The 17,182-nt window shown below is 40.9% G+C and overlaps 1 protein-coding gene across 6 annotated transcripts in view; it reads left to right on the top strand.

Moving 5' to 3' along the window:
* Nucleotides 1-17,182, top strand: part of IKZF1 (IKAROS family zinc finger 1 (Ikaros)) — a 100,767-nt gene that overhangs the window by 13,308 nt on the left and 70,277 nt on the right. For all 6 annotated transcript variants that reach the window (XM_011947558.1, XM_011947556.1, XM_011947555.1 and 3 more), the window contains exons 2-3: nt 952-1,005; nt 9,404-9,523. In XM_011947558.1, the coding sequence (XP_011802948.1) occupies nt 966-1,005; nt 9,404-9,523 (160 nt within the window). In that variant the 5' untranslated portion in view covers nt 952-965. The remainder of the gene's footprint in view (nt 1-951; nt 1,006-9,403; nt 9,524-17,182) is intronic.

Here is a 17,182-nt window from a genome sequence, read left to right as displayed (position 1 = left end):
AGCTGTCATCCACTTCGGGGCACCTGAGACTGCCGAGTGGCAGGCCAGGACCCCAAGGGCGAAACACAGCACACCCTTTTGTTTCTACTCCACTGACCCTGGGGTTCTCTCCCTGGTATTTGTGGCTTGTAGTGCACTCTGTGGAACATTCAGTGTGGCCATCGAAGGACAGCATCTTCCCAGTTGTTTCTTTTTTTTTTTTTTTTTAATTTAATTTAAACCAATCTGAGAAGCCAGCCATCTGTCAGCAAAACAGGAAGGCTTGGGCTCTCTCCTGGGCTCGTTTTGCTGCCGTCGTGAGCTTCACTTCTCTCCGTGTAAGAGTGCTGGTGAAGGCTGAGGCAAGGGCCCAGAAAGATTGAGGGACAAAGACAGGAGCGCCCGCATTGCCCATCTGCCAGGCTGGAGGTGTATTCATTATTGATGGAGGTAGTGCAGTTGCTGCTCAGATATGCAGCCCTGCTTGGGTAAATGAGACATTCTTCAGCAAATTGCTTCGTTTTTTGATTGCTGATTGTACGCGTGTCACCAAGCTGACTCAAGGTTCATCGATGCATGCTCAGTAAATTAGAAAGAACATAACTATGGATCAGCCAAGAGAATGAATTCTGTGCCTACAATGACCCAGGGCCATTTAATTTTCTGCTTAATTTTGTTGCAGTCAGTTTGCATTTTGGGTTATTATGCAGTAGGAAATTAACAATAAATAACAAATTTGGTCCTCCTGTGCTTGTAATGATATTTTTATAAATCTTTGTAATGCTGTTTTTAAAAGGATCAAGGTCTGTGCCAGTCTGATACTCTGGCAAGTATGTGAGGAGGAAAATGCATTATTCTTGCTAGATAACCTTGTTGTTAAATAGCATAGGGGTTCTTTATCTCTCTCTCTCTCTTTCTCCTATCTTATTAGTATTTTTGCTTTAAACTAAAATCCCTTCCTCTCTTTCTCAGATAACCTGAGGACAATGGATGCTGATGAGGGTCAAGACATGTCCCAAGTTTCAGGTGAGACCTTATGAGATACCCATGTGGGAAGTTCATGAGAAAAGTTTCCCTGGGCCAGAAGTCAGAGTGCTTGGTATGGCCATGGGGGAGGACTAGCGGCTATTCTGCAAAAGAAAAGACCGTGATGGAAATTGCCTGAGTGTTTCCTTCACCCGTTACAAATTATCTCACTTTGAGAAGCTGAACAGAAAGTCTCCAAGATGAAATTAGTTTTACTATTAAACCTCAGGAAAGAAAAAAATGGGAAGAGTTAAATACATATTTGTACTGTTGGAAGGAAAAATGGCTGATTGGTCTGCCCCAAAACCCAAACACATACCAGTGATGGTACTTAGAGAGAGAGAGAGAGAGAGAGAGAAGCTTGAAAAACAGAATTGTTGGGCACAGTCGTGACTATTTGTTCATCAAGCGTAGACACAACATGGCTCCCCTTTGTCATATATCTTTTCAAGCCATATTGGACATAGCTCTTCTCATCCAGGAGACCCAGGAAGTGGAGAAGTCTGTAGTAGGAAAAGCCTAAGGGTAGGTCACAGACTGTGACCATTTGGCAGTAGTGAGGAGGGACAGCCAGCCAGTCCAACAAAACCGCACAGTTCCCCAATGCATGGACGTAGGAAGACAGCTTTCTGTCTGGCCCTGTATCCAGAGGCATCAGGCCCAGTAGTGGCTTTCACAGACTTTGGGGTTTTTGGTATTTCACATTTTTGAGCCTCACAGACTCACAACCAGCCCCAGAGGCTGACCTCTGTTTGAGAAAGGTCTCTCAGTGGCACCTTGCCTTGGCTGAGCACCCTTGTGTTTTGAAGTTTCTATGGGATTGCACAAGTCAGTGCTCCTGATGAAGACCAGGACCTGTGTGTGGCTGCTCCCCTGTGTGGTGGCTTCCCTGGAGAAGGTGCAGGAGAGGATCTTCTGAGTTCCATGGAACTGGAGATAGATCTGCCAATCACAGGCTTCCTTCTCCACCACTCCATAGCCGCTCTATTCATGTTTCAGGTTTTGGACTTAAACTCTTCCAGATGCAAAGAACAAACAAAAGGCTAGCTTATTTTTCCTTTAGAGTTAGGCTTTGTATTTATTACAATATAATTTCCACATTCTTTGTGTACATTTGTATCTTAAATATAATCCTCTGTTTGTATATCATTGAATATTTTCACTTTTTAATTTTTTTTAATCGACACAAAATAGTTGTGTACATAGACACAAAATCATTGGGTGCATAGTGATGTTGTGATACATACAATGTATAGTAATTGGATCAGGTAAATCAGCGTATTCATCATCTCAAACATTTATCGTTTCTTTGTGTTGGGAACATTCAACATCTTCCTTCTATATATATATATATTTGAAACTATATATTATTGTTGACTACAGTCATCCTGCAATGGTGTAGAACACTAGAACATATTCCTCCTACCTAGCTGTAATTTTGTTTCCTTTAACAAATCTCTCCCTATCTTCCCCTCCCCCAACCTTTCCAGTCTCTATTAGCCTCTGTCCTGCTTTTTACTTTGATGACAGCAGCATTTGTTAGTTTCCACATGTGAGTGAGAACATGTGGCATTTTAACTTTTGGAATGTGGTATACAGGCACTTCATGGTACAGTTGGTAAAAGTGAAAATGTGTCCAAAAGTTTGTGATTATCTATGTAAACAAAAATGGTATAAATCCAAATATCAATTTTGCGTTGAAGAACTTACCTTAGAGGTACATTCTCACAAGTGCACAGAGCATTTAAGCATTTGTTCACTGCAGCATTGTTCTCAGTATTTTAAAACTATGGTACATCTATGTACTTCCACATACAGCTCTTAAAAATAAGGAGGATATGAATGAACTAGTATGAAAAGAAGTTCAAATACATGTGAAAGTGAGAAAAGCATGGTTCTGGATGGTATGCAAAATATGATCCCGTTCTTTAAAAAGAAAATAAATTACATACACATACACATTTTCTATATGCTTGCCCATAACGTTTAGGAAAATTCTAGAGTGATATTTGTTAACCTGGACTTCCTCTTGGAAGATTGATGGTAGAAGGAAGGGGATGAGTTAGGGAAGAGGAGGAGAAGAAGGAAAACTTTGCTTTTCATCTTCTACCTTTTAGCATTATTTGAATTTATTTTCCTTAAGCATATACTTTGTTTCTTAAACAAAAAAGCACAACAGCAAAAAACTAGTTAAATGGGAAAAAAGCAGTTTAGCTCTTTATAGCCTCTCATTTGGCTTCACCAGCCTCTCACTGCAGCCTAGGAGAGTTGGTCTGGGAAACACTGGTAGATGAGGACTGTGATCCTCACTCATGGAAGAGGATCTCATTCACTGGGTTTGCTGACTGTGACTAGAAGTGATTAGAGTGTCAAGAAACCCAAACATGTTAAAAATTTCCAGAGGCCAAAAGGATGCTTTCATTGTTCTGCTCTTCTTCTTTTCCTTGTCGCTTTCACTTTGGGTAGCTTCTAAATTGGTATTTTGCATGGTGCATTTAAAGAAAATGAGACCCCTTTGGCCAATGCAGGGGTCTACACTCTGATATTCTAGAGTCAAAGCTGAATGCTGACACCTAGGGATTCATCTGTAGAATATTTCTATAAGGAATACTCAGTATTCTGATCTCATAACTTAGTAACAAAACTAACAAAAGCCTGATTCTCCTCTGGTAGTTTTCTTGTCTTTACCATTATACAAAATAAGTAATTTGTTCTGCAATCTAATTGTTCAAAGGATAGGGTAGCTGGGGGCGGGGACAAGAATAGAGACCTTATTACATAAGACTTCCTGAAAAAGGAAACTCTGTTTTTGTTTGAAATGATTTGGTCTGAAATTTAGTTTGCGTACACTTACCAAAGGGATTCCTATTTCTAAAACACTCATAGTACTTTTGATTTCTGTTAACCTTTGAGCACTCTACGTAGTGATGAGAGAACTTAAAGAGTCATGTCACTTTTAGTAAAGAATCAAAGAATATTTTTTCTACTTCTTGGAGTTTGATCTCTGCTTCTCCAGTTAAAACCAGTATTTGTTTTTTTCATTTCTAAAGTTGGAAGAAATAACACTTAGTTATGGCATAAGGATGTACATTTAACCAAATAGGAGTTGACATTCTTGACAAGAAATCTTATCAAGATTATGTTATAGATTATAAGAAACCTTATCAAGAATATGTTCCTAAATCATCCTCTTTCCCCATAAAATACTCATGTATCAGCAATTTCATCGGATTCAACCTAAAGTATGTGAAATGCTTGATAAACAGATAAATACTTAATATCTGTCTTTTTTCAAAGCACTGGGTTCTTTGTTCCTTGAAATGTGTAAATGTGGGCTATGCCCTGGTTTACAGTGTCTCACAGATGTGTAGCAGTAGACACTCCATAAGCATTTACTGACTTGAATTCACAGAGTATTGAGAAAGTGCTATTGATGGACTTGGAGGAGAGCATATCTAAAGCAAGCTACCCTTTCCTTTAAGGCACATCTCACTAATTCTTTGGGTAAAGCATATTTTTTCTTTCTTTTGTGTTGTTGGCAGTCTTTCCAAAATATGTGTTATACCTATGCATTATTTTTTGGTTTGGTTTCTAAAGAGTCAGCCGGTAGGAAAGTAAAGGATATGGGAGTTGAGAGACGTGCATCAGCATCCCATTTCTGCCTCCCACGATGGGACCTGAGACAGTTATTTTTGCCTCCTGGACCACTATAGCATCATCTGTAACAGGAGGGACTTGAGCCAGTTGATCTCTAAGATTCCTCTGGCACCTGTGACCCTAAATATATATTGGATATTGGCTTAATGCTATTTGTAGTGTGGTTTTTTGGGGATATGGAAACCAGAAGTACACCCTTAGATGTATAAAATCTGCTTACGTAAAGAAGGTTTGTATATATTGCAGTGTAAATGGGAATATTTTATCAAGTTAAGCATAGTAAATCACATTGATTAAATGCTTTGGATTTACCAAACATTACCTGAAGTGTTTTCTCATTTCAACCTCACAAGGATCCACAGAAGAAAGTACAGTTATCATTTCCAACCTGCAGGGAGCTGAGACTCATGGAATTTAAGTAACTGACCGGAAGTCCAGTAGGGAGTCGGAGATGGCTCTGGGGCGGGATCCCCACTTAGACCCTAGAGTACAAACTTCCCCACTACTTGATATTTTGAACTTGTATTTACCCAGAGAATTATGTCCTCTTGGGCAATTGTATATAATAAAACCCCATGCGTTTGGGAGAGGGGGGATCACAGAACTTTGTCGAGTGAATTATACTCTACTTGAGAAATTATTTGCTTACAGTTTATAAGCTAATTATACCATCTCATCTGGTTTTTCCAGAACACTTCTCATAGGTAATGCTTTATTTGAAACATAGGCCATAGGTAAGTTAAGTGTAAATGTGTAATTTAACCAGAAGTTTATTTCATTTTTCTAAGTAAGTGAAATTGTATTGCATCTTCTAAATTATTCTATTTAAACACTTGATGTCTTGCTGTCTCCATCTCTGTGTGTTTGCATGCCATTGTACATGTTCTTAGGAAAAGTGTGGGAGCTTGATGCAATATATACCTTATGTTTCTATGTTCATATAGTTTACCAAATAATACCATAAGTTTACTTAGCATATTAGAATCCATGCACATTATTTTTATTTTATCTTCACCGCAACCCTGTGAGATAGACCAAAATCATGTTTTTCAGCCTCCTTTTTCCACTTGAGGAAGGAGTCTTAGTAAGGGGACCAGTCTTGTGTTCCCATAGGTCTTACAACTAATTGGTCAAGCCACAAAGCCAGAACTATGTCCTGGGTCAACTAACTCCTAGTCACTGTGTGTTAGTATTTGAGATGTGTTGACTTGTTTTAATCATTTTAGTGTTTTATAATATTTGCATACTTTTACATTTTAAATGGTTAACTGGACAAATTTGTTTAAAATCAATGCATAAAAATACTGTGCCTATCTTGATGGGGTTCATGAAGTGATAACTTTTCATCGTGGAGATCCTCAGCTGTCACAGACAATGAGGGGCCCAGGGCACAGAGGCTGACGTGAGGGATGAAATTCTCAGCAGCCTGGACTCACACTTTGGGGCTTTTAGGCAAATCAGACAACCTCTTAAGAACTATCACTGAGTTCAGGCAAGGCGAGCTTGAATTAACATGGAGCCCTTGGTGGGCATGTGAATATATCTCACTTCACTACCATCCAGTCCTGACTCTTTACTCGATGCCCCTGTACATGCCAAGACTGATTTTTTATTCTCCCTTCTCCCCATGTGGTTTCTTCTGCATAGAGAGTTCCTATTGATCAGTCTGACCCATGGTATTTTAGAATTGCGATCCCTACTGTTTCATTATTCCTTTTTCTCCCCCATGTTGAAAAAAATAAATGTCCTGAGATGCAAGATCAGGGACACTGGAGCACTGACATTTAGTTCAGTGCAGGAAGTAAAGGCAGATGTAATTCTTAAGAAGCACACCTGTTATTATGAACCATCCTCAAGAAATTGTAGTGGATCTTGTTCTCTCATAGATACAGCAGTTAATTTTTTTAGTAAAAGTAACTAAGAGTTATTTGGATGTATTTCAGCATGCACTGAGCAGAAAGTATGACATTTTTTCATTGGGTAAGTCCTGATTCTTTATGATCCTTCCTGGGTTCCAGGGCGCTGTACATCTAAAGGCATCTCAGAGCATCCTGCAGTGCTCCAGCGTGATCACAGGGAAAAGCTATAGGCGGAAAAGAGTCAATAAAGTTTAGTTTCTCAACGTCCCTCCCCCACCCCATAATAATGACAGCTGGTTAATCATGAGACACATGCACACCCCACACGCTCTGTACATGTTTACTCTTTGGGATAGCATGTCAGGCCAGGAGGCTCCATGGTCATTTCTATGAAGGTACTTTAGCAGGTCTTCAAGAAGGCCAGTGGCCTGAGTCCCTGCCTCCCCAAATTGCAAGGTCCCCACTTTATGTAGGAGACCTGTTGTGTGTATTACAGTTCTGTGTAAGATTATTTTGTTATTCTTACCCCAACCCCTCCACTGCCAAAAAAAAAAAAAAATGATTCCTCTGACAACCTTCCTAAAGTCCTGGAAGTTTGAGCATCATTGCTCTAGGAAGTCATCTTATACAAAAATAAGAGTTGTCAAGTGGTTCATATACCTCCTGCATTCTCCTATTTGGAGTTTTTCCCCATTTATGAAAGAACTGAAAGCAGTAAGATATTTAGCAATTGTTACTTTAAAAATTTTCTATTTATAGGCTGGGCACAGTGGCTCATGCCTGTAATCCCAGCACTTTCGGAGGCAAAGGCAGGCGGATCATGAGGTCAAGAGATCGAGACCATCCTAACACAGTGAAACCCCGTCTCTACTAAAAAAAAAATACAAAAAATTAGCCAGGCATGGTGGCGGGCACCTGTGGTCCCAGCTACTTGGGAGTCTGAGGCAGGAGAATGGCTTGAACCCGGGAGGCGGAGCTTGCAGTGAGCCGAGATCACGCCACTGCACTCCAGCCTGGGTGACAGAGTGAGAATCTATCAAAAAAAAAAAAAGAAATTCTATTTATAGCAATGAAAATAGTACTGACTTAATGCACATTTCCAAGGCTTTAGCATAACATGAGCACTTTCAATCAATGTCTCTCTGGCCTTTTGTTTTTCCTTGGGAAATTCTTACAATCTTGCTCCATCTTTAACTATTAATTTTGTATTGGCTATCCAAATATACCCAATAATTCTCTTTCTGAAAATATGCCAATTGTGGTAATTACAGCTAAGCTGGAATATTAAATTGTAATGTCTGTTTTCCAGAGAATGAAATAGTATTCCCCAGAGCATAGGCTTGGTGCCTGTGCAGGTTCTATTTTAAATATTCCAGGAAGGGTTGTTTTATATACCGGGGATGATTTTACTGGTCTTGCCAGTCATCTGAAATGCTGGTGTTACTCTTGTGTAAAGTTTATTCAACAAACAAGGACATTTCACACAATACCTAGTCATGTTTTTCAGACCTTTTAATGTTTGGTTCATTATTTGCACACACTCTCAAAAATCTAGGTTTGTCTGTGTGTTCATATCACCTTGCCTGTTGCCAGCTCAGTCAGCAGGCACACACTCCCAGGCTGTTGCTGTTTCGTTAGACTTCTTCAGGACCTTCATCTAAAATGGTCTTCCACACGTAGCTATACTGCATTAGTTCACATCATCTGTTTCTTGCATGTGGGTTGTGTCTCAACTCAAGTTTAAGTTAGATCTGGAAGGGCGGACACTATAGGAGTTGCAGCTTCAGTGGAGAAAAGAGCCTTTCCTTCTAGTTGTGGCTTCCCAAGGAAGGTTGGATTCCTCAGAGTAGGAGTGATTCCCCATTGCTAGAGCCTCTGGTCAAATTAAATTCTAATCAAGTCAAAATAAATACAGATATTCTGTAAAACCCAATTTCATTTTGTAAATCCTACTTTGTATAGTATAAGCAATTTTTGTATTTGTATGGATTATATTTTATTTCCCTATTTCAAAGAAAAGAATTTGTGTTAGCAGACTCCCTTTGCTTGCAGAGAGGGGATCATTTTCCCAGTAGGCATGGGGTTCCCTTCCATTCCCTGTCCAGTCTTCTTCTCCCCACCAAGTTAAGTCAAACTAAGCAGCTGGTAAGATATTCCCTGGCTCTTGCAAAGAAAGTGAGCAGATGGCAGGATACCTGGTGTGGTATCCTCAAACACAAATTGACAGGAGGGTGTGGTGTGGCAAGCTTATTGTGGGGGTAAATTGGAACAAGCTTCCAGGGGGATAAGTTGACAAAAGATAGGAAGAACCTTAAAAATATAGATGCCTTTTACTCAGTGATAAAACATCTAGATATTTATGCTGTGGTGATTATCAGGAATATGTGCAAAGATTGGCTATTAGGATGTTCGTTACAGTGTTGTTTAATAATAAAAAAAGGACAGAAAACAATATGAACTCGAAAATAGAAAAAGAACTTAAATAAATCCTAGTGTGCCCATTATAAATGAAATTATGGAAATATGTCCCTGAGTATGGAAATATGTACATGAGAATGTTTAAAAGCTAGTTCATTTTCAAAAACAAAAGGATGTCACCTCATATTATTTATAGTATATAAGATGATTTTAAGAGTGGCAGTGTCTGGGATTATAGGCGATTGTATTTCTTCCCTTTTGCACATCTGTGTTCTCTCATTTGTCTTGTGTGGGGAGAAGTGACTTTTCATATAAAAAGAAAAAGGTATATGCATCCCAGCAGAGAAGCACTGACTCTACCCAATACCTGCCTCCTCATGCCACTCTCTCAAGCCAAGCCAGGGGGGAAGCCCAGGCACCTTGACCATGACCGCCCAAGACTCACACTTCTTCTTTCTCTTCAGGGAAGGAAAGCCCCCCAGTAAGCGATACTCCAGATGAGGGCGATGAGCCCATGCCGATCCCCGAGGACCTCTCCACCACCTCGGGAGGACAGCAAAGCTCCAAGAGTGACAGAGTTGTGGGTAAGTGGGTCACCAGCGGCCTCTGTGCCTGTGAAACCTTTGTCTCTTTGTATTTTTCCAAGACAGTGATGAAGGGATACAAGTCATTTTATCCATTGTGTTCCCTCAACTGGCATATAAGAAATATGGCACAGAGACTGGCTGAATGGGGGTCCTCTGGTGTGTGGGAGGATGGACACTCACAGGCCAGCATGGCCATGAGAGCCACACACCCCACAAAATGTCCAAGTTGAGGAGCAATCCTGCCCAGGGAGGCGTCTCTGTCACTGTCCTCTGTCCTCACTGCACTTGCAGGAATATCAAATGTTATGGATTGTAGATCGTGAAAATGACACACTTACGTGTTTTGACAACAGTGCTCTTCAGTGTTTGGGGTTAGAAGAAGCCACATCTGGCCATTTTATGTTATCCCTCTAATCTCTAGTTCTTAAAATTCAGATTTAACTAAAAATAGAAAGTTTCATAAATGGTAATTTTTAAATGTTATTAAAAAAATCTAAGCATACATTTACATACCTTTTCCATAAAAAAGTGCATATGGAACCATCTGCAATCCACTGGTCAACTTACACATGTGACAGTTTGTGTTTGGAAAACTTCACCCACCCTCTTTATTTCAAGAAACCAATGACTGAGAGAAGTTCATTGAATTAACCAAGGTCAAATGACACAGTTAGAATTGAACTGAATTTCTGATTCAAAGACTAGTTCTCGCTCCATTATACCATGTTCTCATGAGCTATTGAGTCAACGGTTCCCTGGAATACCTGTTTTCTTCTTTAAAAAGAGAAAGAGCTGTGATACTGAAAGCCACCTATTGGCATAAAAGAATATGATGAAGGACATACAGGTAAAATGAGGTAGACTGGATCAATGTGGGTCAGCTGCATAAGCCCCCATAGCCAAGGAGGGAACATGTATGTAAAATTCTCAGGCTTATGAGAATCACCTCAACTGTCTGTCTATAGGACATCCTAATGCAATAATGGAAAATGTGATAACGGAGAATTTTATCTACATGTATAGAAAACATATGTTGTATGCTTTTTATGTGTCTTAGAAACCAAGTGGACTAGATATAATTGTTCTTTTTTTTTTTTTAACTCGGCAACACAGTTAATGGCATAAACAGATAAAGATGGTGGCTAAAGCCATTTGGTGTAGATGAATCCAGAAAACAAGTATATTTATGAATTATTTTACACTATTGGAAAACGGCTACTATATGTTTGAAAGTAGAGGGGAAGAGAAATGAACTTGTGGATTACCTGCTCTGTTCTACCAAAGAAAGATACATATATCATTTCAGGCTTTTCCAAAGTTGGGACGCAAATGATCATGTTTCATTTTAATTTATGTATTTATTTCTGAGATTGTCTTCTATGTATTGCAAGTGATACTGGTTTTATCATACACTGTGCCACTACAAGGGTTCCTTTCAAAACACATTTATGTAAATTAAAAAACCAGTTTAAATAAAAACATTAAGTCAGTAGTAACACATAGATTGATAAAAGTTTGCAAAAGTGGCGCAGGAATAGTCACTGGGTGGTGATGTTCCCTGATTTTTTTTAGTCCCTGAAGCACCCAGTGCCAAGGGTACCATTCTTCCTGATTAACACAGGAGCAAACAGATGCTCACACCCTGCCCAAGAACACAGAGAGGCTCAGGGACTAAACCAGAAGAAATGATCTATTAACCATGTAAATGAATGGAGAGCCTGGATGTCAGAGTGAGGAGGCCGGCTCGGGTCACTGTGGAGAGAGAGATGGGCTCTCCCTGGAATCCCTGCAGCTGCCCTTAAAGGCTGTGAGCCATCGTGGCTGGGGCACCTTTAGAGAACTGAAAGTCAGGCCGATTCCTGGAGAGTGAAGAATAGCACACATGCCTTCAAAACAGTGTCAGTATCCTGTCCCTTATGGATGTCATATTGTTGGTGGGTTTTCCTGGGTGGGAGACCACCCAGCATGTGGTTGGCATTACTGATGGGTTCCCAGAGCTGTGTCTCTTGGTTCAAAGTCCTGCCCTCGGTCCCAGCTGCCCCCAGCACAGGCATCACCTTGGAGTCAGGGGTGGGTTTGTCCTTGCCCATGGGTCCTGGCCCTGCCCTTTGTCATGTTTGACATGATTTTCAGTCTACTTTTCCTTCAGGATGAAGTTTAGAAAATATGATTTCAGAATTGTGAAATTTAAAAACCCTAGAAAACGTCTTTGCTCAGCTTGTAAATAGCAGTTGATGCAGCCCTGTGGACAGGCGGGGACAGCGTGTGACATGGGCACTGAGATGATTTGGGAGATGAATGCTCCTCAGTGGGGCTAGAGGCCACAGGAGTGATGGGTTACTGTAAAGAAAGCAAAAAAGATGCAAAAGCCCACATGACAAACCGGGCACCACACAAAGGAGAGGCTTGAGAAGAGGAAGTGAGGGAGGGAGAGGATCCCACAAGACCGAAGTGCCCAAGAAGACATGGAGGGAAGACAGGGCTCTTCACACAGCTGAGTTTAGAGGCCACCCTCGATGGTTCTGGAAGGAAACCAGCCGGCTTTCATATGTGGTGACAGGCTGTTCATTAATTTGTAGTGCATAGCATTAAATAAATGAAGTATGTAGAGAACATTAGGAAACAATATAAAAAGGTGGGGGAATTCGTGGATAAAGGAAATAAACTGGGTGCCATATTTCATCACATTATTCCATGGGAATAAGTCATCAGTGCAAAGGACTGTAAAGAGCGCACAGTAGAAAGTGAGAAGACAGCTCTCCCCCTGGACAGAAGTAGTGAGGCCGGCAGGAGGAAATGGAGTTGCTGAAATGCAGGGTGAGCAGCAGGGGCGGAGAGTGCCCTGTGGGGAAGGCACACCTCAGAAGGGACAGGTCCAAGCCCCCTCCTCCCTGGCCTGGAGCTTCTGGCAAGGCTTTTTCTTTCTGAGCCTCAGTTTCCTCTTTTGAAGGTGGCAGTAGCAACTGAACCCGCATCACAGAATGGCCTTGAGGGTTAGATGGAACATATATAGACATACTTTGTTGAAGACAGAGTAGCAAAGACACAAAGTAAAAAGGACCGATAAAGGAAATTCAACTTGTGCAAAATAGAAATTTCAAAGATTTACAAGAAGGTTTGTTATTGTAGCTTCAGTTGCGAAAAGGGAGAGAACAGATGACCAGCACCAAGGATAGAAGAGGTATTTCTTACTTAGAAAAGAAAAGTGGTCCAAAGAATAAGCAAACTGAAAACAGCCAGAAGAGAAAAGAGGAATTTGTTAGAATAGGACAAGACTAAAGGACAGAGTAAGGGTGCTGGCCGCCACCTGACTGAAGTCGAGCTGTCACTGTTGAAATTTCAAGAAGAAAAGGTGAGAGGCTAAAAGATGCAAAAAAAAAAAAAAAGTGGGAAATTATTTGCTAATAATAGATTACACAGGTGTCTGCTTTAGAAAGTGACAAGGAACACTTTTGGAAAGCTATGAGCTGCTGTGACCACTGGCATCCTTCAGTGTTAGGCAAATCTATTCTCAACAACGATAACAGACCATATTAATAAACAAATTGCTGGGAATGGTAGAAATCAGTCCACTATGATGAGGGTGCGAGGTTATACTGATTGGTGAGTCACTCCCAGTATAAATAAGTAATGGTTTCACACCTCATTGCTTCATTCAGTGTGGAAGGAACATTCTAGGTTTGTGTGTAAGTTTGGGGAGAATGAGACAGAGCCAGAGGGCAGAGCAGCCCTGCAGCCCTCAGTTGGCCTCCATTTTCTTCCAGGTCTGAAGAAAATGGAACAAAGGATTTAAAGTGCTGCTTGAAGAATGTAAGTTAGACTTGAAGGAGAGATGTGGTCTTTACTCTCCTTTTGGTAAGGAGAGATTTAGTCATCAGAATGGTCTATTTAATGAGACTCTAGCTTCTGAAGTGGTCTTTTTAAAAACTAGAGAACTCTCACCTCTCTGAAGTGGTTGTGTATGAAACTGTTTAAAGCTGAGGATGCACTCAGTGACCTCTTCAGGCAACCCCAGATTTACTCAATCAGCCATGCCACACATGCTAGAGACGTAAAAAAATGAATTAAGACTTCTTCTGAAAACTCTTGAGCAAGGACTCTTAAAAGTTTTTCATTTAGGAATTATGTCAGGGTTGGGGTCTGGAGAGCAGATAAGTGTTTTGTGTGAGAAAAGTAAAAGTTTAGTTATTTTCTTCCCTTATTCAGTAATACTTGCATTGTTTTCCTCCTTCTTTATACATACATATTTGCCAGTTACTGACTTCTCTCTTGTACACATTTCCGTGTCCTAAATTAACCAAGGGTCCTCAGCTGCTAGGATTCTATTGACAAGCACACAGGTCTGGAGGTGTGAGTAAGGGCATTCCTCCCCCATGAATTCGGGAAGCAGGGGAGGCGTTTGGGTGGGCGGAACAGAGGAGCAAAAGACCAGAGGACAGAGAAGAAAGATTCCAGGCTAGAAAACGGGATGGCCACTCCTGAGAAAGCAGACAGGCAAATTTAGGGCTTAGAGTAGAATTGAAGAAAAAACCCAGGACAGAGGCACAGGAATGCTGTAGGACTGAATTGGGACCATGATTGATGTAAGCGACCGGAGATGGGTTAGTTGAATCCGTGGAAGGCTGAAGGATTGAGGCCCATATGGGCCTGGAACAAGGCTTACTAAATGACTTGCTACCTGGCTTGATAATCGGGACAACCTCAGGCAGTAGTTATTCAGGCGGGAGGACCCATGAGTTTGAATATAGGGAGATAAGGTATATTTCTGTATGCCCTGGTACATTCCAGAATGTGCTTCTTTGGCTCTGTGCACTGGAGCAGCCAAATCCAGGAGTTGTGAGGAGATTGCCATGGTTTCATGAGTGGTTTATTTCAGCTTGCATCTCACAGTGTGGTGTTCAGAGGCATAGGATCTAGGCTCCCTGGCAGCACGGAGAGATAGAAACTGAATCAGCACAACTTAGGTCCTTCACGTTGAATAGTTTGAACGGGATTTGATTTACCCTAGCATAATTGAAAAAAAAAAAAGTAGAAAAAAAAATCTAGGTATTTTTCCTCTGGACTTCAGAACAAATGATTGAGTGTGTAAAAGCATAAATATTCTTTTTTATTCATTCAATTGAAGTAAAAATTTCTTTACTCAGCCATGAGTTCTAGGACTGCAGTGGGAATTGTAAGAGGATTACCATATTTTTAATCGGCTATTCTGGTGCCAAATCTCCCCTTCATTTTAGAGTTTCAGGCAGAAGACCAGCACGGTACTGGGGAGGTAGACAAATGGTGGTAACAGTCCTGTACAGCCTGGGAGGGAAGGAGTGGTGCTGGGGACAGCTTTCACCATGGAAAGAAAGCAGCCGCTCTGGTCTAATTGGAGATTGGGCAGCAGGCGTTTGAGCACGGATGCGGAGCCTGCTTATCTAATCAGCAGCTAGAGGAAGTTGTTTTTATCTGCGAAATGCATCTCTTCTGAACCGATAAACCCCATTTTAGCTGGGGAGAAATATTATCTAGCAGCATCTGAGCATTAGCTGCAGCTGAGCTCAAGCATGTTCAAATGTGAGAGAAGTCTCAAGCCGAGAACTGTTTGCCGAACTTCAAGTGACTGGAATATTGGTTTCAAGTTTTCTTTTTTTTTCTTCTTTGAGGAATAACTGAAAGCATATTATTTGGATTCTTATTCACCTTGCTTTTTTAGTTCCTTGCCCCCTTCATAATTGAATTATTGTTCAGTGGTCCATGGAGCAAATTTTGAAAATTCTGTGTTATTTGTCTTGTAATTTCCTACCACTATCTTGGAATGCCTCATGAAGACAGCAGGTATTGTCAGCACAAACATGTCCAAACCCAGATGATCCCAGTTGGAAAGCCTCCCCTTTTCCAAATTTCCCAAACATGAGATATAGCATTACAAAATGATCTACCCACCTCTAAGTTTTTCCATGTTTGATAAGAGAGGCCATGATGTAACAGATTCATTGCTTTGCATTTCAAAGTCAGTTTTAATGTACAGACTTCCAGATTGCCTTTTGGGTAGGATTTTTATGTCTGCTAATTTGTCAAGTAGTTCAAAATGTTTAGGGATCATGACAGAACTTCATGACAGTTTTGATTTTAGATTAAAGTAAGTGACTTTTGTGCTATATCAGATACCAGCTTGTACTAGGTTTTGGAATAGACCGGTGAGATCAGGCAGCAGAAGTTTAATAACTTTCCTTGGAAAACTGAAATTGATGTGTGTGTGTTTGTGTATATGTGCATGTGGTATATGTGTTGTGTGTATGCAGGTGTCTGTATATATGTGGGGGGTATATGTGGTGTGTGAGGTATATATATGTATGTTTGTGTGTGGCATGTGTATGTTTGCATCTGTGTACATGTAGTATGTTTAGGTATGTAGTCGTGTGTGGTATGTGTGACACATGTTTGTGTGTGCATGTATGTGTGTGGTGTGTGTACATGTATGTGGAGTGTATATGTATATGCTGTGTATATGTATATGGGGTGTGTATGTGTGTGGTGTGTATATGAATGGGATGTGTAGTGTATGTGTGTGCTGTGTATATGTGTATGGGATGTGTAGTGTGTCTGTGTGTGAGATGTGTAGTATGTGTGTGTGGTCTGTATATGTGTATGGGATGTGTAGTGTGTATATGTGTGTGAGATGCGTAGTATGTGTGTGTGGTCTGTATATGTGTATGGGATGCGTAGTGTGTATATGTGTGTGAGATGTGTAGTATGTGTGTGTGGTGTGTATGTGGTCTGTATATGTGTATGGGATGTGTAGTGTGTATATGTGTGTGAGATGCGTAGTATGTGTGTGTGGTCTGTATATGTGTATGGGATGCGTAGTGTGTATATGTGTGTGAGATGTGTAGTATGTGTGTGTGGTGTGTATGTGCGTATGGGATGTGTGGTGTGTGGTGTGTATATGTGTATGGGATGTGTGGTGTGTAGTGTGTATATGTGTATGGGATGTGTGGTGTGTAGTGTGTATATGTGTATGGGGTATGTGGCATGTATGTATCGTGTGTGCATGTGATGTGTATAGGTGTGTGGGATGCATAGTGTGTGGTATATATGTGTGTATGAGACGTGTTGTGTATATGGGGGGTGTATGTGTATGGGATGAATAATGTGTGGTGTGTGTGTGTATCGGATGTGCAGTGTATGGTGCATATATGTGTATGGGATATATGGTGTGTATGTGTGGTGTTTGTGTGTGTAATGTGTGTATGTGTGCAAGATGTGTGGGCTGTGGTATATATGTGTGTACTGGATGTGTGGTGTGTATGTGTGGTGTGTGTGGTGTGCATGTGTGCATGGGATGTGTGGTGTGTATGGGATATACGGTAGGTGGTGTGTATATGTTTATGGGATGTGTGGCGCGTATGTGTGGTGTGTACGTGTATAGGATATACGGTGTGTATGGGATGTGTGGTGTGTATGTGTGTGAGATGCGTGGTGTGTATGTGTGTATGGGATATGTGGTGTGTGGTATGTATGTGTGTATGGGATGTGTGGTGTGTGATGTGTATGTGTGTATTTGATGTGGTGTGTGGTGTGTATGTGTGTACGGGATGTGTGGTGTGTGGTGTGTATGTGTGTATGGGATGTGTGGTGTGTATGTGTGTATGGGATGTGTGGTGTGTGGTGTGT

The sequence above is a fragment of the Colobus angolensis genome, unplaced genomic scaffold (genome assembly GCF_000951035.1).
Source record: "Colobus angolensis palliatus isolate OR3802 unplaced genomic scaffold, Cang.pa_1.0 Scaffold268, whole genome shotgun sequence".
Taxonomy (NCBI): domain Eukaryota; kingdom Metazoa; phylum Chordata; class Mammalia; order Primates; family Cercopithecidae; genus Colobus; species Colobus angolensis.
Note: the sequence above shows the minus strand (reverse complement) of the source record. Positions and strands in the feature narration are given on the sequence as shown.